At 39.4% G+C, this 27,557-nt stretch overlaps 1 protein-coding gene across 2 annotated transcripts in view; it reads right to left on the bottom strand.

Moving 5' to 3' along the window:
- PLPP1 (phospholipid phosphatase 1) overlaps positions 1–27,557 on the bottom strand; it is a 91,722-nt gene that overhangs the window by 9,671 nt on the left and 54,494 nt on the right. The window contains exons 2-4 of one of the 2 annotated variants that reach the window (XM_032850512.1): positions 24,268–24,419; positions 18,627–18,907; positions 935–992 (exon numbers count right to left, since the gene is read on the bottom strand). In XM_032850512.1, coding sequence (XP_032706403.1) covers positions 935–992; positions 18,627–18,907; positions 24,268–24,419 — 491 coding nt within the window. The remainder of the gene's footprint in view (positions 1–934; positions 993–18,626; positions 18,908–24,267; positions 24,420–27,557) is intronic. The other variant, XM_032850505.1, reaches the window with a different exon arrangement.

Here is a 27,557-nt window from a genome sequence, read left to right as displayed (position 1 = left end):
CAAAGTTAAGACAAAAATTGTAGCTGATCATTTAGGGTAGAGATCTCTCCTCTTTCCCAACAAATTTTGATAATTTTATAAAGACTCACAGGGATAGGAGAGTATATGACCTAAAGCCTATCTTCCTTAAGTGACACTGGATAAACACTCATCTCTAGAGATGCAAAATGTGGATGCAAATATGTTCTCCCTCTTCACTGTCCACTTTGTATGCTGCAAGTGCCGACTGGCAGGCTGCTGTCCAGGTTAGCAGACACAAGTGAACCTCCCAACCAGAAAGATGCTAAGCTCCCGGAGCAGCAACTACTTCTTCCAGAAGCTGAAACCTTTCTAGACCCATGGAAAGCAGTCAATCAAGTATTTCAGAAAGTGGAAGGAAGACAAAACCTACTCAAGGAGTAACAACCACTACCTTCACGTCCACAAATTTGGAAGCTCCACCCCTACACCCAGCAACCCCCCTGCACAGGAAAGGGGCCCCCTGAGCTCCTAAGGTCAGGGCTCCCAATTAGGGTCAGGTCATTGCCCAGCACAGCCACCTTGGCCCAGTTCTTCAGAGCGGGGACCTGCGGTGATGACAGAGAAGCTGCTGGTATGTTGCAGAAAATATGTCCCAAAGTAAGGGTGCACATCCACTGACTCTGAGCACCAGGCTGGCAGACTTGAGATTTTTCCCACCGGCAGGAAGCACCACCTTCATCCGAGAAGACCCTGTACGGTCCTAAAAGTTCCCGATTCACCGCCCATGCAGCGAGTGTGCCTGTCTGCCGCCTCTACACCCAGCAGTGACCGGCTGCAACAGAAGCACTGGCGGCCCCTCTCCAAACCACACGAGCCAAGCTTCGGAGGATGCTGTAGCTGGCCTCACGGAAGGGGACACTGAGGCGGAACACGTGAGCACGCAACCCACCGGACACCAACGCAGAGTACTTACTGCCACAAAGAGCATGCAGTACATGGAGAATGAAGAGTGGCCCGAGTAAAAAGACAACCTAGGAGAGAAAGAAGACAAAGGTCAATTTCCTTTCCTAGGCAGGCATAATCATCTTGCTGTCCTAAATCTTACTGTGGTGGAGCAGACACCTGGCCCCCTCACCTTGACCAATTACAGGAGTGGGGAGGGGTGCCCTAGTACTGAGACTTCCAGCAGGGAAAAACCCGACATGAACATTTCTGAAGTAATGCTCCACAAGCCACAACTGGTATATAAATGGTCTGGCTTCAGGACACGTACACTTAAAGGACCATGACTTAAGTTTTATTTTCTACCTGAAGGGTTTGCCCCTGAGTGCTAGTAATACCTCCTTTAGAATACTCGGAAGTTAACTACTTCTTCAAAAAGAAAATAAATTTTAAAAAAATTAAAAGTGCTATTTTAACCCTTTTAACAGGCACACATCTCACCTTAGAATTCCCACCAGATGAAAATGCTTGTTTGACATTTATTTTCAAACTGTGCACTGATGGTCGTGTACCAGATGAATCCACACTTTTCAACATTATATTCTATCAACATGTGAGTATCGTCTTCCCACCCAAAGTGACAGAATGCTTGCAAAACTTAATTTTATGGCCCCTTTTGGAAAAGGGAGAAGCTTACTAGCATCCATGATCTAGGTTCTGCTTAAGGAGTGCGGGCCATCGGAACTGAAAGGGCAAGTACATTCAGTCCAGTAAAAGTAATTCCATGCAAAGGATGCATCAAGCAAATAATGAGAATGCTTCTCCTGCCTATAAATATGAACATAACTCAGAAGGGCAGGCTTCAAAGTATTTTACTTATTATACCCTGCTTGATTGAAAAGGAATTTGGTTACGTGGATTCAGAGAGGTGAAATTAAGACACAGATCAGGAAGGCATCTGGGTTACGTTTGGCAACTGAGGGAAGGTGGGAGTGGAGATTTTCTTAAGCATGTACTGATGATGATCTAGCAAGAATTATGATAGTCTTTTTCATAATCAGATACATAGCTAAGAAAATGAGTATTTTCAACTTCTAGTACTAACTAGGAATTACCTAATTAAACCTGATAATTACTATGGATTTAATCTATATGAAACAAGAAAAATAAATCACTTTTAGCCTCACCAACTGTTTGGCTGTAGAGAATAGATCAGTAGAAGTCCTACTTTAAATTAGATAATTAGAGCAGAGTTCTATACATTTTATATTTCAGTAAGTTATACTGAAGAACCTACAAGTTAATAAAAGCCAATTTCAAGAACTGTCAAATCCCATCAAGCCAGCATGACCACGATCAGAGAAATGTTCTCAAAGCCAAGCAAGTTCAAAGTTTCACTAAGACTTCATCTTCAGAGTATTCACTGTACACTATGCCACAAAACTGTAAATTCCAAACCTACGTTAATAGTTTTAAACAGTTCTGATTCAGTCACAGGGAGATTTCATTAGTTGAAAACAAAACGGTTTCAATTTTTTATTCCGAATACATAAGGAGGTATTTTATCCAGTATAGAACCAGTCGAGGAATAACCTCTGACTTCAACAAACGGGGATTAAAACACATAAAATAAGAGCTCTAGGGCACCTGGGTGGCTCAGTCATTAAGCATCTGCCTTTGGCTCAGGTCATGAGTCCAGGGTCCTGGGATCCAAGCCCCGAGTCAGGCTCTCTGCTCGGCAGGGAGCCTGCTTCCCTTCCTCTCTCTCCGCCTGCCTCTCTGCCTACTTGTGATCTCTGTCTGTCAAGTAAATAAATAAAATCTAAAAAAAAAAAAAAAAAAGTTGGGGGGAGAACTCTATTTGACCTCTTTACTCACTGTAGGTGATCAAACAATCATGGTAGTATGGACTTTTACCAACTATTAAAACAGAGTAAGACACCAAAATACAAATTCAGGTTATTTTCATATTCCATACACATCTCTTTATTGGGATCTCTAGGAGATATAGCTCTTTATTATGTCTTAAACTCACAAATGAACAAACAATTTTATGAGCAATTGAATAAAAATCCCCAAAGAAGGGGTGCCTGGCTGGCTCAGTCAGTGGAGCATGTGACTTGATCTAGGGCTTATAAATTCAAGCCCCACCTTGGGTGTAGAGATTACTTAAAATCCTTAAAAAATAGTAATAATAAAAATAAAATATAATTCCAGAAGTAGCCAAAATGCAGACTGTTTTCATCACAGTAACCTCACTGAAGTGTTTACGATTTTGGCCCCAGCCTCGGAATGTCACCCCGTTCTTAGATGTAGATAGATAGGTAAACAATTTGAGCTAGCTTTCCATCAAAGCTTAAGGCAGTCTCTCCAGAAAGAATATTTACAGAGATAAAATATATTCAGAAAGACAGCTATTTGACTAACGCAGGCATGGCCTATTACACTGAGCAAGTAGGCAAATCTGACAATGTAACTTACTGTGGACAGCATTCTTTTCCAAATGGCAGATTTAAGATTTTTGTTTTCTTTTGTCAGCCAGGACAGCCCCTTCTCCTGGGAGAGCTACTTAGCCTGCACCCTAATATCATAGCCTTCACTAGTGTTTACAGCCATCCACTCCCCACAGGGCCCATGAGTTCCCACTCAACCCATCATTCTTCCATCTCTGTTTTCCAATATCTACATAAATATTCAGCCTTATAAACTGCCAAGAGACAAATCTAACCCTTATCAGTCATCAGATGCAAGCAACTCACATAAAGTGTTTAATTTTTTAAACGGCATTTTGGAGCTCATGGGGAGGTTAAATCACAACCTCCTAAAATTTTCACTGCTCTTGCCCTGCCCTCTGATTTTCTTTCTTCCTCCCAACTCACCAGAGTTAAAACGCACAGAACAGTTATCCCTTTAGCTATTCTTTTAGTTTGAAAGATCTACTCTGCATTCATTCTTGAATGATGGTTTTCCTTAATACAGAATTGTAGGATACATTTTTTTCTCATCACTTTTTTGACTTCTACATTTGCTATTAAAATAGAATCTAGTTGTCTGCCATTCCTTTCTAGGTAACCTGTCCTTTTGTGTACTTACCCTCCCCCTCCACCATCAAGGTCAACATTCTCGTCTCAATGATCATGTATCCAGTAGGAATGTCTTTTTATTTATCTGATTTAGTATTCATTGGCTTCCCATTTATATACTTCACTGCTTTTGAACAGGTCTCAGCCATCATAACTTTGTTTTTTTGTTTTGTTTTGAACTTTGTTCTGTATCTTCCATCCTTTCTTTTTCTGAGATTGCTTCAACATGTTTGACATTATCATCCTATCCCTTCCTATCTCTTAAACTTTTTTTTTGTACTTTAAATCTTTGCCTATCTTCCATTTTAGCTCTCACGTTTGCTGTGTCTAAAGTACTTTATCAGTCTACTTTTTAATTTAAATACGTATGTATCATTTATAAAAGATCTCTTTGGTCCTTTTTTCAATCTATGGTCAATTTTGATCCTGTTTATCCTTCATCATATTCTCAGTCTCTTGATTTATTTCTACACAGTAGATATATTGATTTTATATTCTATATGGTAATTCTACTATCTGCAACCTTTGAGAGCTTATGTAGTTTGTTGTATCTCCTGACTCTCACTTAGGGGAACTTGTTTCTATGTACGTTCCTTCACAGGACAATATGAACTCATGTCCTTGACACTCCATCTGTGGGGAATCTTGGAGGCCTTGGTTTAAAAAGAGTTCGTCCAGCAAAGGGGCGCCTGGGTGGCTCAGTGGGTTGGGCCTCTGCCTTCGGCTCAGGTCATGATCTCTGGGTCCTGGGATCAAGCCCCGCATCAGGCTCTCTGCTCAGCAGGGAGCCTGCTTCCCCCTCTCTCTCTGCCTGCCTGCCTACTTCTGATCTCTGTCAAATAAATAAATAAAATCTTAAATAAATAAATAAATAAATAAATAAATACATAAATAAGAGGTCTTCCAGCAAAGATGTGTGTTCTCTCCTGCTGGGTTCAGTAGCAATCCACTTTAAAAAAAAAAAAAGAAAAAAATATATATATATTTTAAAGCCCCACATATATAGTATGTATTCTGGCACCAGAACAATGTTGACTATGGTCCTGTAGTTAAGAACTCTTTCTGACAGCAGCCTCTTCCCCTGCCAGGAAGATGTGCCCTTTGGGAGTCCTTAAATTATCCTTGAGTCTCCCTCCCCTCTGTCTACCCTGCACTAGCCTCATGTTCTGAATCCCATCAAAACTGAGGCTCTAGGCTACCAAGAATTGGCACGTACTTTCAGGTACACATCAGATCAACAGCATTAACGAATTCCAACATCATGAAAATTCCTTTACTCTCTCATCAGCTTGGCTATTTATTTACAAAGATTTATTTATATGTGTTTATATATATTTTACCAACATGTGCATATGTGTGTGTGTAATGTATTACCTAGCACGTGCAACTCTATCAGTGTTTCTAATCCTCCATATTGCCAGAAATAGAGGCAGTCTTTTTTTTTTTAAGATTTTATTTATTTATTTGACACACAGAGAAAGATCACAAGTAGGCAGAGAGGCAGGCGGAGAGAGAGGAGGAAGCAGGCTCCCTGCTGAGCAGAGAGCCTGACGAGGGACTCGATCCCAGGACCCTGAGATCATGACCAGAGCTGAAGGCAGAGGCTTTAACCCACTGAGCCACCCAGACACCCTGAGGTGGTCTTTTTTAAAACAAGAATTTGGACAAGGGGTACCTGGGTGGCTCAGCAGGTTAAGCATCTGCTTTAAGCTCAGGTCATGATCCTGGGGTCCTGGGATTGAGCCCCAGGTGGGGCTCCCTGCTCAGTGGGGGCCTGCATCTCCCTCTGCCCATCCCCCTGCTCGTGTTTGCACAGTCTCTTTCTCTCAAAATCTTAAAGAAAAAAAAAATTAGGACTAATAAAATGTTATCTCAAATCAAATGCTTTACTAGGAGACATAGTCTGGCAAAAAATAGTTTGTTTTCATTTTAAAGTGGTCAGTGTTCACAATGTTTCTAATTCTTACTCTCCCACCAGTTCACTGGGTATGGCAAAGTTGACTCTGGGACAATTCAGAACTTCCTTCCTTTCCTTAAAGATCATCCTGAAACCGATTCCTAAAGTATTTAGCAGAAAGGCTGTCATAAGACTTAATGGTTCTAAGCTACTGAGCACCTTTCATGCACAGGTATTTAATCCCCACTACTTCCACTCTTCCCAGAAATCCCCATGGTGGGGGTTGTTGATCCTATTTTAGACAGAGACCCTGGACCTCCCAGAGGTTCACTCACTGGCTCCCAAGTCCCATCGCTTTGAGGATCAAATCCAAGTCCTCCCAGCTCTTTCCCGGTGGGCCAGGATCCCCCACTCAGGTGCAGGGCCGGGGGACCCAGCAGCAGCACGCTGGCATCTCCCAGCAAGGAGCCACCGTGAGAGAGAACATGAGGCACGGTTCATACACGGCCCCATGTGTGAAGTCAGTACACGAAGAACTTAGATCATCTGTGAAAAGGCAAATGTCAATGTGCAGATAAGCATTTTAAGAGAATACTCATTTCTCCTTTGTACACTCTAAAGGCCAAAACAAAAGGAAGTCAAAGTGCAACATGAAGCCTTTTCTCCAAATGTTATTTCCTGATTAGAAAGTTTACACAACAGCAAATTAACCTGAAGGACAGGGTAAATAGAACTCCCTTCTGTGGTAACCTTTAAACATAGAATGACCCTGTGAGAAAGTTATAACAAATGTCCCAAACAAATGCACAAAGAAATAATTTCCCAAGTCTTTGTCCCACTTTTTTTCAAAAGGATTTTTACAACCAATAACTGTGTAAAATGCTCAGGCAATGAGCTGTCAGGCTATTATCTTTAAAAATTTCACATCTAATATACTGGGGAAGTCAAGTAGGTAGTGAATGGGGAAAATGGGTACTTCCACAATGCACTGATAGCAGTGCATACTCTTCAAAGAAGATCTGACAATATCTATCTATATGTAAACCCACAGTATTTTCTGACCCAGTAGTTCCACTTGAAGACATCTATCCTAGAGAAACACGCACAAGCACAAAGATGTTTGAAGTAACACAGCCAGCAACTTGAAGACGATGGTTTTCTCACTCTTCTTCTGAATACCGTAAATTAATTAAAATCGATTAAATAACTATGTGACGTGACAAAAAAACCTACAGGAAATATTTAAAAATATGTCACTTATTTAAACCACATAAAACCATACAACTTCACACTTAATGCAAAATACACAGAAAGCAACTGATAGGACAAACTGTTAACAGTCACTCTGGGGAAAGGTATCAAATGAGGTTTAAAAAAAAATCTTTCAGGGGCGCCTGGTGGCTCAGTGGGTTAAGCCTCTGCCTTTGGCTCAGGTCATGATCTCAGGGTCCTGATATCAAGCCCCGCATCGGGCTCTCTGCTCAGCAGGGAGCTTGCTTCTCCTTCTCTCTCTGCCTGCCTCTCTGCCTATTTGTGATCTGTCAAATAAATGAATAAAAACCTTTTAAAAAAAATCTGTCACATTTTACAGTGATAATACTGCAAACACAACATGTCATTACTGGGATTTTATACATTTATATATATATTTAAAAATATAAAAAATGATAGACAAATTATCTGATATGCCTGCTACAAATTTCCTACAAACCCCTTCTCCACTAAACCCACATGCACACATGCACCTGAATTCCTTCCTGAACAACACTTGCGTTCGGAGCTGCCCGGTGGCCAGCCCTCAGGACCCACATGCAGCTCCCTGCCTACAGATTCATGTCCAGAGTCTCACTGGGACTCAACCCCGGGAAGCTTGTTCTTACATCTCTCAATGAAACGTTCTGACATTCGTGTGTATTTTTAAATATCATATGTCGTGTTTCCATAATATATGCACATAATTTTATACCACTGAAATTCAGCATATTAACTCTGTTGATTATTACAAATAACAGAGCCAGTAGACAAGTGATTTTGACATATGTGTTTGGAGGGGAGAAAGATCAGATTTCTAGAGATGTGTAGATACACAAGAACCATGGGGTATCTTTTCTCCCAAAGGGTACAGAGACAAAGATGAAGATGATAAATGGCAAAAGAATGTAAGATGATCCCAAACAAAATTAAGTAAAATACAACAAAAATAATATAAATTCATCTTATTTGCTTGAACCAGAGACTGAGAGATTAGTTCATTTGCAGCAAAAATCCTGTCATATATTCTTTAAATTATTTTTAGAAAGCTTTTACTAGGTTTCCATTTAAAGCTACACTGTATTTATATGGAGTTGATTAGCTACTTCACGTATAAAAGTGACATGCCTAACTAAAATAAAACAGATCCGAGTATCCTATTTTATTCATTAATATTAATGCACCAGCATCAAATACCAGTTCACAGCCACTACTGTCAGTGATTTATATACCAAATAATCTAATTCTATAGATACCATATCATGAAACTTAAGGGAGAGAAATGAGCAAGACCGTGGAAAATGAAAAAAGAGAGGGGTAAAAGTAGGACATAATTGATAGCTGTACAAGGTATTTTAAACTCTTGATTAAATAAACCAGTTGATGATTAAAAACAAATGATTGCATGTCTTCTGTTTATGGGAGACTCGTTTGAAAAGAAGGAATCTAAAAATGAGAAGTTGTTGAGAACTCGGAGATAAAGGAAAGTAAAATTGGGTGTGCCTTGAAAACCAGATGACTAGGGAATAAACGGTTCTACACTCTGAGCAGGGAAACTGTGTGTCTCTGACAGATGAGCAAAGATGGGAGAATGACAAAGGTTACTGACAGAAGGGTAAAACAGACATAAGTGCACTAAGCAGAAGAAGAGCCATCACAGGTTTCCTACAGCAGGAGGGAAAAATTGATTCCTTGGTGCAAAAAGACTCCAAATCACTAACGTGGCATTATCGAAGAGTTAAAAAGGAAACAAAGGGCAACTGGCAGGTTACACGAGGGACGTAACTTTGAGGCGTTCTATGCCTGCAACTAGTAACTCCTTACCTCCTTCCTCCCCCAACCCCCTTTTAAAACACTGAACAAGGAAAACTACCTTGCCACAAGGTAGAAGAATTCAGAGGCAGTCAGAGGGAAGGCAGACTTCTAAATTGCCTTCTAAGGTGTTTTTTAAGGGGCAGGAATGCTAGCCAGAGGTAAGACTGCCACACCTCTACTTTTAGCCCTCTCCCAAAAAGACAGCATGAAGGCCAAGAAAGCCGGTTAAATCTGGCCAGTACACTCCACTTCCCACGCTGACGCAGACCATGAAATCACCATTAACTCTTCACCACCCAGGTAAGATACCTGTAGAAGATACCAGTACAAGTCTATACAATTAAACTACTATAAAACTTCTGCTATGCACTGAGAGTGGCAAGAGAAAATGCAAAAGCCCACGCACATATGAAATTATTTGAGCCCAACAGGAAGCTGACCAGACAGGTCACTCTGGGTTCCTTTCGGATTCGAGCAGATGACATCACCAGAGACAGTGTTACCAGAGGACAAGCTGAGTGCCGCAGTACTGCACTTAGACAACTTTCTACCAAACGGACAAAAGCACTAGAGTAACATTTCCTTTAGTATCTCAAGTCCTTTTGCTTTAAAAGAAATGAAAGTTTAGATCATATAATATTTAGGTACCCATTTTAGTATATTTAGATTTGAATGAAGTGGAGGAAAGCAGACTACTTTTTACAAATATAAAGACAAAATCATGACCACATTACTTTCCTGCTTCACGTCCTTCACTGGTACACTGCTGAGCTTCGAGTAATCAAGACCCTTCATCAGGCCCACCAACCAGTCTGGAACCATCATCTGCTACCCAACTACTTACAATTCCCAATACACACCATGTTTCATACTGTCTTTTTTCATCACTGCGCCTGAAATGAGCTTCCCAACTTTCCTGGATAATTACAACACAAGAGTCACCGCAGCCACTGTTACCTTCCAGAAACCTTTCTTCAACAACTAGGCTGAAGTGCTCTCCCTTTCTCCAAAAGGAGAGAGATGTACGGCACACATATATCCTTGAACCCACCTTCCACAGTAAATCGGTAAATCCTTCCTTCTTATATTCCATCTAAACATGGGCAGGAGTAGGACAAGATTTATAAACAGAAATGTCTGACGTTTGTTTGTTGCTTTGTTTTAATTACATACGATACATCCATTAGAAAAATTCAGAAGGTATAGCAAATCAAGAGAAAAATTGCTGGTAAACACCCAACTCCCTGAGAGTCCATTATTTTTTTTTTAAGATTTTATTTATTTATTAGACAGACAGAGATTACAAGTAGACAGAGAGGCAAGGGAAGCTTGATTGCAGGACCCTGAGATTATGACCTGAGTGGAAGGCAGAGGCTTTAACCCACTGAGCCACCGAGGCACCCCCGAGATCCCACCTTAATTCATCTTGAATCCTTAACACCCACTAGATAAGCATACAGTAGGTGCTCAATACATTTAAGCTCAAACAGAACCTAATGTCTTAATGATAAATCAGTTTTTATGTAGTTATCCCAGAAGATGTAAAATTCTTATACTTTTCATATTTAAATATCACAAATCACCTCTGCTACTTCCCCACCCCTTCCCCCACCAAAGCACCAATAATAGAGTATTATATCAGTGCCTCCACAAGAAGTACACTTCAGTTTGTGCTTCGACAACTGTAAAAAGTGCAAAAAATAAAACTAAGGACATATGTTACCTTTGCATAATAATGTTATCATATAATTAAATGCTAAACTTAAATAAGTCTCTGCCAATAATCATGGCAAGATAAGTTACCTGATTTTAACATCTTACCTCTGATGTGTTTTCCCCTTACAGTGGTTACAAATTCTGACTTTATCATCACAGTTCTGGAGAATTAGGAAGTCCAATCTAATACCCCCACTCTTTTTGCCCTTCTGTAAGAAACTGTGAGCAGTATCAGTATGTGTCAGCTTAAACATGCAGTACCTAAGGCCTCTTCCCCATACCTTCGGCAAGCATATCAATAAAGTGAATCAAATGTCCAGAAACCTTTTACGTTGTGATCAAAGGCAGTCAGATTAGTGGAACAAATGATATCTATAAAGTAACAGATATATTGTTGTAAATGAAAAACAAATTAAGTTTTAAAAGCCTTCTCAGGGGCACCTGGCTGGCTCAGCAGGTAGAATGTGTGACTCTTGATCTCGGGGTTGTGAGTTTGAGCCCCGTAGGGATTACTTAAAAATATAATCTTAAAAAAAAAAAAATGTAAGTGGGCATAAAACAAAGACAAAATAAAACAAAAACAAGGGATGACAAATAAAAAGGTTTTAGGTACTGCCTGAATCCTACTTTCCATTGCCTTGGAAGAGTTTCTTCATTTTTAAGGATTCAATTCTATTCTTCAATAAACCAAAAATACTGAAAACTGTCCATCTTCATAAATTTCCAAACATTACCTCAGAAGCAATACAATGTAGTTGCAGTAGATTACATAAGAAAATATTATGGTTAACAGGATATAAACATAAAAGAAAAAGGTCAACCAATCCTATAATCTTGCTCTCAAGTGCATATGTAAACTCATTTATAACATAAATTGGAGAGTTTGTTGAGCAGACCGGAAGTGGGGTCCAAGATTATACCTCTCTACCACGCTCCCAGGTGATGTCCATCCTGCTGGTCAGAGCAGAGGACCACACTTTGAATGGCAAGGGGAGAGGAATGAGAAGAAAGGTAATTTTGAGCTTGATTAGGAACACATCTGGGATTCAGTCAAGAGTTTGGGCACTCTGTGGAGACAGTCACATCAAAAGAATGCTAATGATTTTCCTGCTTTCTTATTATAAAGGCTACTTAAAACAGGAAAAACACTGAAGAATCACACAAGCCAACACAATCCATATGTCAGGTTTGTTTTACTTTTCACAAATTCAACTCACATCCTACCCCTCAAGAAAAATATTTATTTTCTAATTAAGTAAAAATACTGAATGCATGCTGTTTGTATTTATTCTAAATGGAAACTCAGGCTTTACACCACTCAATTATATTTCTTTTTAGGATTTTATTTATTTGAGAGAGAGAAAAAGCCCAAGTAAGGGGGAGAGGCAGAGGGAGAGGGAGAAGCAGATTTCCCACTGAACAGGGAGCCTGATGTGGGGCTCAATCCCAGCACCCTGGAATCATGACCTCAGCCAAAGGCACACACCCAACCAAGTGAGCCACTTGGGGCTGTCCCTCCACCCATTATATTTTTATCTGGAAAAAGTACTAATGTAACTACACAACTTTTTTTTCATTTTTTTTTTTAAGATTTTATTTATTTATTTGACAGAGAGAGACACAGCAAGAGAGGGAACACAAGCAGGGGGAGTGGGAGAGGGAAAAGCAGGCTTCCCACTGAGCAGGGAGCCTGATGCGGCCTTGATCCCAGGACTCTGGGATCATGACCTGAGCTGAAGGCAGACACTTAACAACTAAGCCAATCAGGTGCCCCCCCCCTTTTTTTTCATATTTCAAAGCTGGCACTGGGGAATTCAAGAGTTCTAAAGTGAAGGTACAAAGCATCAGTAGGAAGTCAACAGCTGATGATGTGTTCATGTGATTTAGAAGCCTATTAATATTTAATGCACAGCACTGCTGTGATATGGCATGAAATGCCGAATATCTAAACTTAAAGGGTGTTATTATTGGGGGGAGGTTGGTTTTAAAATAAATTAGGATAGGGACACCTGGGTGGCTCAGTTGGTTGGACAACTGCCTTCGGCTCAGGTCATGATCCCGGAGTCCTGGGATCGAGTCCCACATCCGGCTCCCAGCTCCATGGGGAGTCTGCTTCTCCCTCTGACCTTCTCTTTGCTCATGCTCCCTCTCACTGTCTCTCTCTCAAATAAATAAATAAAATCTTAAAAAAAAAATAAAATAAAATAAAATAAATTAGGATATACATGTATTTACCAACGATAGTGGCAGGAAGTCACTGAAAGTAAAGAAATGATCTTGTCTTTGCAAGTCTATACCTTGACCAAAATAAAGCCACATGTCGAGTCAACTCATTATGCATTCAGGAAAGATAATCAGGCACCAAGCCAAATCTCAAGGGAGAAAAAAAACTTTTGCTTTTATTCCACATCAAAACAAAATTATATGGAATGTATAAATGCAACATAGGCTAAATCAAAAGTACGCATGAGAATGCGCACAGCTATTTAACTAGGTATCCTGTGGTGTGACTTCACTTTTATTTCTAAACAAAGAAATTTCTTCAGCCTTAAGTGCCCCAGATTGCCTTAAAAATTAACAAACTGCTGACAAAACCCTGAAGATTATGCTGGTTTTACTGAAGCTAAATCCAGTAAAACACTGCCTGTATACCCTAAGCCTCCCGCCTACCTGCCTGCCTGTGATCCTGCTGCTCCCTGCACCCTGAGACACACCCCGTCCTAATTCTATACGTTCAGACCTTACTCATCCTCCGAAATGCCCCTCTACTGGAAGCAGTATTATTATCCTCCGATTTCATCGTTTCATCTTCACTCCTTCAAGACACATATCTATCACACACACCGTCTCCAAACACGTCTCATCCCCTGTGCAGTGAGCCCACGAGAGCAACGTGTGCTCTTGGGGCGGGAACACCCACAGTGACTAGGACGTAACAGCAATAGATATTAGTTGAATTTAGTAACTTCATGGCGAGGCTGAAGTTGTGATTCTCAGGTCAGCAGCCATAGCACCATCTGCGAGTGTTTTAGGAACGAAAATTCTTGGGCTCCCTGGCATGCAGACTCATTGAATCAGAAACTCTAGGGGGAAAAAAAAAAAAGAAACTCTAGGGGTGAGGCCCAGCTATCTTGTATTGTAACAAACTCTCCACGGGATTCCCATGTGACTGAAGTGTAAGAAACACTGGGGCAAAGAGAGTCAGAGCCAGACTGGAGAGTCACAGCTGCAACCAGTAGTGCCCCGTGCTAACATTCAGAACAGAGGAGGTGGAACGCGGTGCTGGCCTTCAAGCCAAATTGCTTTTATATACACTAAGAGCTAATGTCCATTGACAGGGTGAAGGATCTTTTAAAATGATCCCCTTTTTCATTCTATGTGTTGCTATTTCCCGGGAGATATAAGAATAAAATGAAGGTTGTCTGCTAGTTTACGGACATATACACACGGGAAGTTTAGATAAGCCTGAATAAATCTTCCTGAATGCATAAAGTGTCCAGTAATGTCTACAATTAGACCACAAAGAAGAAGCCATTCTCTTAAAGTGTAAAGCAGGTTTTGCCAGTACTTAACACCACAGCTAGTCAGTCTGATTATAATGGGTTTTTACTATTATAGAAGGCACTCCATCAAAATTCAGCTGGATTTACCTGCACAGGGGTTGCATTAAAAAAAGACAAAAGGAAAATTATGCCTCACATTCAACCAAACATATCACAATTAAACATCTAAATAATACAAAGCTGCCATAATCCAAAAGAAGTAACTTTATTTTGAATATCTGATTTATATAGCCAAAGACCAATTGCTCAGAATTGATTAGGAATGCTGAGTCTATCCTTAAGCAAACGGAATTTAAATAAAAGCCAGAAAAAAGAAAAAAGTGAATTTCTCAAGAGAAGACAAAAGTTTCCATACTGTAGTATCACAAACAGAGCAGCTGTTAGTGAGCTGTCTTACTCAACTATAGACCCCAACAGTTAAAGCCAGAAATAGGCAAGACTGCTTAACTGATGCTCCAACAAAAACCCATTGTGCTTATTTCTTACCAGACTTTCGAGGCACTGACAATGACATTTTGCGAAGACCTGAATATCCCAAATGCCAGATAGGAAAAACCCGGATAGCAATGGAATGCCTACACGACCACATCCCACAGGTCCCCTTCCCAGACCATGATCGTGTGGTGATTCCCCCCACCCATGACCATGCACTCCCTGCCTGTTCTCTTGCAGGCACTCCATCCCGACCTCTCCTTGTAAAGCAGACAAGGTGTCTATCAGGCTGATGGAGAGGTCAGTGGGTAAAGCCTGAGCCTGTCACCAAGCTCCTTGCAGGTAGCACCCTAAATTTCCCCCTTTCTCTTTTCCAAACCATCATAACTTGAGTTAGTGACTTCTCTCACCACCAGTTTATGCTAGTTTGCACCACAAAAGTGTTGGCAAACCCTGCCAGGAGCTGTGCTTCCGATTTGTCCAGCCCCCTTGGGGTTCCTGGCAGAGAGCAACTGGCCCCAGTAGTACCAGGGCTCACCGGCTAGGTTCCTGAGTTGGTGGCGGTGATAGGTCATTTGGGAACACAGCTAGTTGTGCACAATCTTAAATTCACCCTGCCAAACATCATAACGTAACAAATACCATATGAGGTCGTGTTCCCATCATCCTGGGAATTTTAAGCACTGGCTCACAAAGTGCGGTCCTGAGATCAAGCACAGAGGTAGTAGCATCTGGGAGTGTGTTAGAAATACAGATCCTCACCTCCCACCCCACCTGAGGATGAAACGTTGAAATATGTGTTTCCAATGAACCACTAACATTTGAGAGACACTGATCTAAAGAGTCCCTAAAGAGAATCTTTACCTGGACAGAGTGCTATAGGTCTGAACTGCCTGGGCTCATTAGTAATTTTTTTTCCCCCACAAATGGAAAGTACTGCTATTCTCATTGGCATAAGCAAGAGCAGCTGGATGTCCCAAAGTTACAAGTACAGCCCCTTTTCATTTATAGTAAATGCCCAGGTATTAATTTTAAACAATGAATAGGAGCTAATAAGGAGTTAATAAGTATGCTACTCTAATCCATTTATGTTCTTACTTCTATACTTAGGACCCAGGGCCACAAATGAAGCCTGGTAAAAGTCCTCTGACATCAGTGATACCAGAGCACCAGAGTGAGCACATATAAAGGAAAGGCAGAGAGAGGAACAGAAGGAAATAAGAAAACGAATATCGAGACCAAAAGCCAAAATTGTAAGAGAGAACTCTCACCCTCAGATGAAACTCTGACTCATTTATAGTCAACAAAAATGACTCATTTTGGGTGCTTATGTTCCTTTCTTTCCAATGTCAAGCATTATAATTTTATAATTAAAATAAACGTACAGGGGACAGGCTGTGGAGATAAATAAATTAGAGGGGGAAATTACACTATGATCCTAATACATTACAGACAATGTCTAGACTAAGATGCTTTTTGCATTTTTTGGCATCCCAACATAAAAATTCAAGAGAAAAGCAATAGGAAAGCCTGAATCCAAAGAAATTAGGCTTCACAGCAGAACAGCAATGCAAAGCCACAGTTATGCACCAGAGTTATAAAGCTCTGGAACTGTGGCAACAACTAACTCATTCTGGAAATACCAATGGAAATCCCATTTTTTCTTGGAAGATACAAAGTTTTCTTAAAATTTCATTTCTAGATTTGATTTTCCTTCTCACTTCAGAACCCTAAAGCTTATCAACAGGTCTCACTGAAAATGTGGGAGGCTGAAGAAACTTTTAAAGGGTAATGGGTAAAAAACTATGTGTACTTAAGTCAAAAGTACCATCAGAGTATTATAGTATATCTTGGTCAATTTAGATACACTAGCAATACATATATAATAGGACATACATGGACTGGAAAATGTAACCATATTTATGTCATTTAAAATAAATTATATTTCACATTTTGTCCAAATGGCTCATGTAAGAAAGAAAAATCTCTCAATAAGACATACTATTACAAGAAAATTTTGAGCTAAAATGTATGTACCCAAACCAGAGAAATAATACATGTGTGAAGAAACTATTTTCTTAAATAATCATTTATAATGATATTTTCTGGACATTAGGTAAGTCCTTATCACCCGACTTTCTTAAATACTGTGACAAGAGAAAATGTTAGAGCTTTCCTATTTTCTGTTGGGGTGATGCAGGAGATGTTACTGGAGACATAAGCATGGATAGTACTCTGTATTTCTCTGAGTTTCTCTGAGTCTTCAAACTCTCTACCAAAAGTCACTGCATCTCCTAGTTGTTAAATCTGAGACCTTTCCCTAGGACACTGCAGTGTTATGAGAGCAGAGAATGAGATCTCCACATCCCATACCCTCAGAGCCCAGTGCTGGTGTTGGTAAGTTCATCACTCCTCAAAGCCATTTCTGGACCATTCTTCCCCAGCCCTCTTAAAAAATGCCTTCTTACCTAACCTCAAATCAACAATACTGCCTTCCACTATAAATTGCCTACTGCATTAGCCATTCCTCCCTCCTTCATTCATTAAGACTTTATACCCCTACCAGTCACCTGACCACCTCAAAACTTGCCTTCCAACAGCCTCTCTATTCTCTGGCTTTGTTATCAGTAAGGAGGCTCTCTTCCACCACCATCACTTTTTAAATTTAAGTCCTCTGTGGTAGACTAAGCTCCATGAAGATGAGAACCAGAACTATCTAGCTCATGGCCAGATCTCATGCACACAGCACAGTATATACTCTTAGTTAAATAAGGTGTTTTTTTCATCTCCACTACATGCAAAAATTGGGGGCTACTAAGGTCTGTGTAGCTTATAAGAGAACCAACAAGGACAATGAAGTACCTGTGAATCGTGTATAAAGAACAGTCAAAGGGTGTTTTACCCAGAGAAAGTATCTGTTGGTTGATAAGTAATTAAAGTGATAGCTATTTTAAAACATAAGAACATCAATCGTATAGAAAAGGTAAGGCTCTTAAAAAAAAAAAAAAAAAGTAAGGCTGATAATTCTGAAACTTGAGATGAGGAATTGTGGCTTTTTTTTTTTTTTTTAAAGATTTTTATTTATTTACTTGAGAAAGAAAGAAAGGAAGTGAGTGAGCATGAGCTGGGGGAGGGGCAGAGAGAGAGGGAGAAGCAGGCTTCCCACCAAGCAGGGAGCCAATGCGGGGGGCTCAACCCCAGGACCCTGGGATCACAACATGAGCCTAAGGCAGATGCTTAATGGACTGAACCACCCAGGCGCCCCTAGTGGCTTTATCTAATGTTACTGGGCCTTCATTTGCTCATCTATACATTAAAGGAGTTGGACCTTTTGGGTTGCAAACATTGTATTTCATTCATGCCTAATAGCGTGCCACATGTAGAAAGGAGCCTAACAAGGTCATTATAAGAAGGCAACCTGAAGTGCTAAAGCTGTCAACGTATGAAATTTCTTTACAAAAAATATACTCTAAGAATACGAAGAGACAGAGCAGAACTTAATACAAGGCTGGACTATGTGGAAGGTCAGCAAACTATAACCCCTGGAGCAGCCTGTTTCTGTTAATAAACTTTTATTGGAACATAACTACACCCATCCGTTCAAGGACTGTCTATGGCTGTATTTTCCTGGTACAACAGCACAGATGTCAAATTAACCAAATGGCCCACGAAACCTAAAATATTTCCTACCTGGTGCCTTAAGAAAAAGTCTGTTGGCTAGGCACTATATGATCTATGAAGTTCATTTGAATTATTCATGAGAGATGGGAAGACCTGCATTAAAAGGCTCTTACACAGAAGGTAGGGGTAAAATGGGGAAAAAAGAATAAGTAGAGATAATAAGTCAAAATATGAACTCAGTTCACCTCCCAGTGATTATACTAGCTGCTCTCCCTAAGCTAGTAAAGAAACCTTCTTTTCCAAGAATACACAAGATAAAACGAACATTGAAGTTTTAACACACACCTGCCCTCCTTCACTTTCCGTGCATTTCCTCGACATATGTAGTTTTCAATGTAACCAACACTGCAGTTGATTTTTGACCAATCTAGGTCACAAACATCCAGGAAGTGAGGGCGCAGTCTGCCTATTGAATACTTGGCAATGTCAGTCAGGGACTGACTAGCAGCTGCACCAAATAAAAATGTTCCAATGGCTTTGTAAATAGTGGCTATGTAGTTATTCCTGATAAAGGAATTCGAGTGCAAGAGGTTATAGTAAACAGACAGGACTTCTCCAATAATCATCTGAAAAAGAAACAGAAAAACAGTATGTTAAAACAGCAACCAGGCACTTTAAACAAAATAAAAAAATAGAAAAAAAAATGTTATATCACAATAAAATATTTATAAACACTTCCTTTTTTTCATTTGCAAATGCAGAATCAGGATATCTAATTCTAAACCATGAAAAAAGGAGTCAGATCTGCTTACAAAGCAATGGCCAAAATAATTTCAAATCTACCTGAAACAATAAGGCCTTATTTCTTTTCTGGTACTCAAATAAAATGAGTTTTAATAAGCAACGATGTATCATGAATGAGAAAAACCATGGTTTGTTGAAATAACACAAATTTTCCTAATTAGAGTATCCCCTGCGTAAGTACTTTGATCTGGCAGTACTTCTTAGCCAAAATTTCTCTGAATCAAAAACATCCATCATATTTTAAGAAGTAAAATAGTCTCAGGGAGTAAACTAATATAAAAGCAGGTATCTAACACTGAGGCCAAAGTGTATAGAGGACAGCGATCAGCAGACAGAGCCTCCCAGCCCTGCCTTTCCAGAACCCGAGGCCTGGCTAACAAGACTCGACAGACTTTACAAGACTTAACAAGTCTCTTTAACAGACCAAACACACATTTGATGCTCTCCTTCTCCAAGAAAACATTTCAAGTGACTCTTTCCTCTTTATTTTTCAGACTTTATTTCTCACTAAAAGTGAAGACAAGGCCTTCCCAGACTCTAGTAGAGTGTGCGTCAGCCAGCATATGCTGCTATAATGAGTTTAAAGGCATGAAAAGCCTTCCCAGTACTTGACAATTCACAGACCTTAAGAAATCCAAAAAATACTGAGAAAATTTGTACAAAATTACATTTGCTGATAAAATAATCCATATTCTAGCTACCTGTGACCAAAATAAATAGTAGAACGAGAAGAAATCATCTTGCTTATTTATGTTGGGGAAGTAAGGAGATAGAAGTCACAAAATTTTTCTTAAGTACTAGTTTTGCTGCTTCACCTTAAATTTACATGAACAATTGTATAAAACATTCAAACATTTCCATTCAGTGTGGATTAATTATCTACATGGTGAACCTTATTGTAGGTAAAATAAATGATTGTCTCCTAAAAGAGCTTTTAAGAACCTAACACTAAAGGAGCGCCTGGGTGGTCTGGGTGGCTCAGTGGCTAAGCATCTGTCATGATCCCAGGTCCTGAAATCGAGCCCCGCATCAGACTCCCCACTCAGCGAGAAGCCTGCTTCTTCCTCTCCCTCTGCCTGCTGCTCCCCCCTTGTGCGCTCTGTCAGATAAAGAAATAAAATCTTTAAAGGAAAAAGAAAAACAAAACCTAACGCCAAAAATTCTTTCTTCATTTAGCTCCATGGCTCTGTAATTAGAATGTTAAAACTCTGACAACTAGACTATGAATCCCACAAAAGCAAGAATCAAGTTTTAGTCATCGAATAAAAACCTAGTACCACCGTAGTGGCCTCAACAGAGTAGGTGGTTAGAAATTTTAATTGAGGGGCGCCTGTGTGGCTCAGTGGTTTAAAGCCTCCGCCTTCGGCTCAGGTCATGATCTCAGGGTCCTGGGATCAAGCCCTGCACCACGCCGCGCACTGGGCTCTCTGCTCAGCAGGGAGCCTGCTTCCTCCTCTCTCTCTGCCTGCCTCTCCGCCTACTTGTGATCTCTGTTTGTCGAATAAGTATATCTTTAAAAAAAAAAAAAAGAAATTTTAATTGAAGGGGTGCCTCGTGGGTAAAAAGTAAACACCCCTAAACATTAAGCCCCAGAGAAATATATTCCCCCATTACAGTAATTAATGTGAATGAGTTAATCAGATACTTTCCTGAGAACAGGTCTCTCAGAAGAGAAAAGCCATGTGCACTTCTAGGGATACCATACTCTGCAACTGCACTTAGGTTCTCCCAACCGGCTCTAGCAGCCCATGTATTAAAATATATACGGTCTCCTCTGACTGTTAAGGTGTCCCAGCAACTGCTTTTAGAGATGTGCACCAAGAGAGGACTTCTCTCATGTTTCATTATGGAGTTGCTCTTTGATCATTTACAATATATATACCAATTATACCAATCAACCACAATTTGAGCAGCTGAAACTCCCACACTTCAGCTGTCAGCTATTCTTAAGAGTGTAAGCACTCAACTATTTTCCAATTCTTTAGGGCCACCCAAACCCTGGCTCTTGACATTGGGGACAAAAAGCTCACTAGGAGAATTCCGAGCCATGGGCACAGATGACAAACTGATTCACAAAGGTAGTATAAACTGAAACTTAAAATCCTTGATGCTGGGAAAGGGCAGGGGGACTCTAAAGCTGACCAGTGCTGGTCAACGTGTATCATTTTTTATCATGCCCTCCATCCTCACTGAGACAGATAGACAAGAGACAAGTACTAAACTGATTTTCTAAATGAAATGTAGGGATGTGTCTGAGCATTTCACTACTCATGACAGCAATATTTTTGTTTCATTTTAATACTTTGTCCTGCCCTTTGAGCCATTTATGCCAATGCTTAGTCTTTGGTGAAGTCCACACTTAAGCTGACTGTGGCCTTATCTTACAGCTGGGATCACTTCTAATGCATTATTTATACTCCAAAGATAGGATAAATTATTAAAGAACTAAAGATAGTATCTGGGGGATTAAAACAAAATGCTTTTGAAGATCAAAGCTAATAATTACCCAAATATATGTAATTCAAATAGTTTAAAACCCATGCACCACAATATTTTCTCACCATCTCCTTTATAGCTCCATCAACCCAGATAATTTTATACATCTCTATACTGTCCCTGTATTATGTGCCTTCCCTTCAGGACCTACCTTCCCAAAAGTGTAGTCTAAAATCACTGGTGTACTTCTACTTCTTACTAAATATCTTGAACTACTTTCATTCCCTTTATTCTACTGAATCTTTTTCAAAAGTCAAAATGGATTAAATAGGTATTAAACAGGTATTTGTCAACTCTCATTTACCTTAATCTCTCACGGTATTTGACACCACTGATTATTTCTCCTTATTGAAATTCTCCCATGGCTTCTGAGAAGCTCTACTAACTCTGGTTCTCCACCAGACTCCCTCAATCACTCATATATCTGTGGATCATCTGTAAGCCAGGTCAAAAACCTGATAGAAAGTCTGAATCACAGTCCTCATTTTTTTTTTAAGAACTGATTCACATTTAATTAATAAAATTAAACATTTTTTTTACATGTCTAACCAAGTGCTGCCTACAATCAGTGGAGTTAATAAACACAGTAAAAAATTTTTTAAGTTAGTACATAAAACTACCAGCCTGTGCAGTGTTGGCTGATATGGCTGATATAAAAATAGTACTTTCATAGCACCTTTAAAAAGTCTGTTCTTTTTTAAGAAACCTACACTCAATTTGTAATTGCTTTATTAAACACAGAGATAACTTTCTCAGAGCTGATGATTAAATCGTCAAAACTTAGGAATTTGTGAAATATAAATAATGAGTTCTTGCTCACTGAGGGTTCTGTCAGGCCCTGCACTGATGCAGGCCACACCTACACTCCAGGAGCCCGGCCATCAGAGCGCCGTCCTGCTGCAGGCCCCTGGTCTGTACTGGATTTCTGTAGTTTGGCTTGTGCAACATCCTTTTGACCGAGACACAAAGTCAAACCGAACTGAAAGACAAGTCCATCTGCAGCAGGGTTTGAGTACTCCAAGGGAGCGTCTTTTCTGAACCGAGCTACTACAGCTGACCCTTCAACAGCATGTGTTTCAACTGAGTGGGTCCACTTTTATTATACAGTACTGTAAATGTATTCTCTCTTTACGATTTTACTAACATTTTCTTTTCTGTAGCTGGCTTTATTGTGTAATACATATAACATAAAAAATATGTGTTAATTGATTCTTTATGTTCTCAGTAAGGTTTCCAGGCAACCAGGCTCTTAGTAGTTAAGTTTTGGGGGAGTCAAAATTTTTAACACCAATTTCTGACTGCACCATTTATCAGTGTCCCTTAACCCCATCTTGTTCACGGGGCAACTCTATTTGCAACTAAGTATCCTACTAAAAACTTTAAATTCAAATAGTATCTCAGAAACACACATTTTTTTTTAAAGATTTTATTTATTTAGAAACACACATATTTTTTAAAAATCTACTCTTACTGCCTTCCTAAAGGAACACTGATACGCTTGGCTTTCGTTCTTTTCATAGTAAAAATTCAGTGTAAAGATCTGTCTAGATTAAAGGGATCTGCTGATTTCTTAAAACCTCACCATACTAAAGGAGGGTCAGCCAATATCCCTATGTAAATACTCTCATGTCATTCCCGCACCTAAGACATGCCGGTTCCACCATGCCCGGCTCCATGGCAGGCAGCGAGGGTACTAAGAAGAATGAAGCACCATCTCTGCCTTCCAGGAGCTCACCATCCCATAAAACAAACATGTTTATGAGACAGGTTTTCTTTTATTAATTACGTACCACAAATAATGAGTTGATTCGTTCTCAACGCTAATAAGGAGCTGTGATAATTCTTGAATAAAACACTGAATTTCTAAGTTAAGAGTTTTTTTTCAATAAACACCAAAACAGACAAGGCATACATGTTATCTCATTGGCCTATCTCCTGGTTGGGCCATATTTTCTACTTTAAACCAACGTAAATCTTCTTTCTAAAGTTACCAGTCATGGAGCATAAAGTTATTTAATCTAAGTCATAAACTCTCTCAATTGAGAAATTATTAAATAATCTAGTGCAATCCCTTGATGTCTTCTTCTTGGAGCACAATCTCTAAGCATTCCCACCTGAAATCCTAAAAGCAATGGTTACTCTTAGGTTTCAGTACCAGTAAAAAATTTCTTGCGTTCCCTGCTGATTATAGATAGAACGCTGGCTTTTCTCTTTAGTTTTCTGGCATTATATAAAAATTCTTTAACAGGGGTTAGAATGAAGTCTTGACATTAGTTATTCTTCTCTTTTAGAACTCTAACTAGAAAGTAGGTACACACATACAGATTCCACAAATTATAAAGCAATACCCTAGGTATAAAGTGTGCTAAAAAACATACTGCTATAACATGTATCTATTGCATGATTACTATAACAACAGCAAATTAGAGCTTTAAAAATCACAGAGACTTGGAAAAGATTAGCATAAAAGCTATACACATTCAGTAAGGTTCTTTTAATTATACACTGTTATTCCTTTGGTTCCACTTAAAATAGCGGAATCATCTTGATCAAATAACACCTTCAATTAAATGTTAAAAAAATATACATTGTTTTGGACATTTATGCATTCAATCATTAACAGATTAACACAAAATTAAGCCAACTGCCCAAAAGTGATAAACTTGGAAAAGTGGATTTGACTTACAACAATAATACTGAATGGAATGATTATTCCACCTAATAACGCATAAGGTATGGTGTCTTCTTTGTAAGGGTACTTGATGGACTCATCATTACAGAATATTCCTCGTTGGAAGGGGGTATGCCTTGAAGTAAGAATTGCAAAAGGCAATCCAGCTAGCAAAAGGAATAAATGAAAATATCATTAAAATGGAAATATGAAAATTAATGAATGGCAATAATTAACCCAGAGACTGTTTAATAATGCATTTGCCATGAAAATAAATAAGAGCACACATAAAAAGGAAATGCAGCAATGCATGCAACACAAGTTAGAAAGATTACAGTTTAAATTATAAAGGTAGGAAGAGGACCAATGCTTAACCAATCTAACCAAGAGTATCTTCTTCCCTTGTTTCTGCCCAAACACGCAGATTGCAGAGAAGACCAAAAAAATCCCTCCTTATACTCTTGTTTGCTGCTCATAGGGTTTTCAACTCTATTCCCAAACCAATTTGTCATGCACTCTGCTTACAAAAGGAAAACAGCTTTTTGACATTATTTCGTCTCTACATTACTACCACATTTGTACAGGACATGGTCATGGCTAAGCTATCAGAGAATCTAAATAATGTGTTGTCCACTTGCTTCTATACCATCTATATCAAGTTTCGAGCTGCTGTGAAAAGGATCTGAACTTAAACCAAGTTTAAGGAAAATGGACAATGAAATCAAGCACAAAAAGACAGTTCTGTTTTCACCCATGTTTTCCCTCAAGATTATGTCTCACACTCACCTCCTAAACTGTCTCTTCCCTAAAAGTCAGCTTTAAGAATTCAGGTCTCCTTTACTTCACTGAGCAGATACACTGATTAATATGCAGCATACCAACTAGGAATGCTCTGTAAGAGAGTTATAGATTAGCAGAAACCTTCAATATGAGGTCTGTGTCAAGACTTCCCCAAGTATGGAAGATACACTCTAACAGAGTCCCATTCTCCCAGTAATAATGCCATAACCACTAAGCTAACATGCTCATTGTATGTCTGAGTGTTCTTTCCATGAAGCACCAAGTCTTGATGACCGTTTACAGGTCTCATTAACTCTGCTAAAACTCTGCCTGTCATTACTACAAATATCAAGTATGTTTTCCTGCAAGAGCTAAAGAAGCACATTCCTAGGTCTTTTATTTATCTTCCTGTCTTTCATTTATGCTCTGAATACATGAACCAAAGTTTTTATCGTTGTGTTAAAAATCATCTGCCAAGAGCAGCAACCCATTAGAAGTCTTTAAGATGTTCACAAGGTTCCCAAAGCCATACTTCTAGTAAAAGCTCCATTACAAATAAATAAATAAATAAATAAACTAGAATCGACTTTGCTAACTGACCCTTATAATACCTCTCATATCTGATTTCAAACTATCCTCTGATTCACTAAACTATCTGCATTCAGAGGAATACGGCAAAATGCCCAAGCCTTTAATTACAGATACCACAGCTCCAGCACAAACCTTTTGCACACAGCAGCACACACTGTGGAGGTTAGTAAGCAGATCTGTGATCAGTTGCTGCCTGCCCTGTACAGTAACTAAACGTTCACCCTTCAACCAATAGCAAATTTATTTTGTATTCACCATTTCTACGGTTCAATTCTACTTGCAAGAACACCATACATAATAATGGAAAATTTCAATCTCTACACGGCATATTTCTGAATTGGCTGAATTTTTCTTTTTTTTTTTTTTAAGATTTTATTTATTTATTTGACAGAGAGAGACACAGTGGGAGAGGGAACACAAGCAGGGTGGGTGGGAGAGGGAGAAGCAGGTTTCCTGCTGAGCAGGGAGGCCTGATATGGCCCCATCCCAGGACCTGGGCTCATGACCTGAGCCGAAGGCATCTGCTTAATGACTGAGCCACCCAGGCGCCCCTGAATTGGTTGAATTTTTCAGTGATTTCTTTCTTCTGTAGTAGGACAAGAAAATATCTAGTACAGAAATTAAATCCACATATGGTAGTGTCCAAAACTCAGTGGGCTTTATGTCCTTATTCTCAGGAAAAATTCATATTAATAGACCCAAATATATTTAAAAGTTTTCTTAGCAAGCATATCCACTAAGTTGGGTTTTGTTTTGTTTTTTTCCTCTGACCAAAACAACTATGTTGGAAATTATTTTTAAATTTAGAAAAAAAAATTGGGGGTATTTTTTTTTAGGATAGGAAGGAAAGAAAGTAAAATCACATACAAATATAATTAGCCCATTTTTAAAAACAGGAATATATAAACAGGTAAATATTGAGTGAATCCACTGTCAAAGAATTCTGGTAGGTGCTACCAGGAATACAAAGTTATATAAGACATAATATGTTAAATGCAGCAGAGAATAAACAGAAGTACAAAAAGTTCATATGAAGGTTCAAAGAGAAGCTCTGATGATATGCAAAAAGCTGGTGGTTACCATAGAATTCAGTAGAAGGCACCTAATAAAGACAAAGATTTGGGGATATAAAGGATCTCTGAAGCCACAGAAGTAAAAGAAACTGCAGGACGGATCTGAAATGAAAAGTAGAGGGGGGTGAGGCAGTGGGCAGCCACAATAGTAAAGGGATGAGCACAGGAGGAAGATCCACTGAGGCAGACCCGGAGGCCTGAAGAAAGGTCAGGAGAGAGGAACATCACTGAGATCAAGTCCAGAGATACCATCTCTGGATATGATGACTGAGCCACAGCATCTAATACATTTTTAAGAGCCAGACTTGCAGTAAAAGTGGTTTTAATAAGAAGAAAGGATGGAAGCCATACCATGGAGATTTTAGTAAGGAATGATAAAAAAAATTTTTTTTTTAAAAAGCCAGAATCTACCACAAATGCACACTATTCTTTTGAGAGCATGAGTGAAGAAAAGCAATTTTATCACAGAAGGCCTTAGAAATATTTTAAATTAATAATATTTGCGATATAGGTCCATGAGATCTATTTTTTCAATGTCACTGTCCAACACCATTTCATTTATACTAAACCTGAATGTAGACCCCGAAAAGGGGACGGACAAGATCAAATCACCAGTTGTTCACTGACCCACTTCAGGCTCAAAAAGATGACCTACCCCAGAATCCTGCTCTAGAAATTTTGGAAATGGAACAAAGACTGACTCAGAACTGGCAAGCAGCACTGAACCATGTGCAAGAAAGAATGGCTGAAGAAGAGGCTGAGGACAAAGCAGGCCTGCAAAGAAAACAGAAGTGACTAGCCTGGCCCCTGAGAGTGAGAAATGGGGAAAACAGCTTTGGCTCCCTATTGCCAAAGGGCCTC

The sequence above is a fragment of the Lontra canadensis genome, unplaced genomic scaffold (genome assembly GCF_010015895.1).
Source record: "Lontra canadensis isolate GAN:19392208 unplaced genomic scaffold, GSC_riverotter_1.0 scaffold4, whole genome shotgun sequence".
NCBI classification, from domain to species: Eukaryota; Metazoa; Chordata; class Mammalia; order Carnivora; family Mustelidae; genus Lontra; species Lontra canadensis.
The sequence above is the reverse complement of the archived record's forward strand: the minus strand, read 5'-3'. Positions and strand labels throughout refer to the sequence as shown.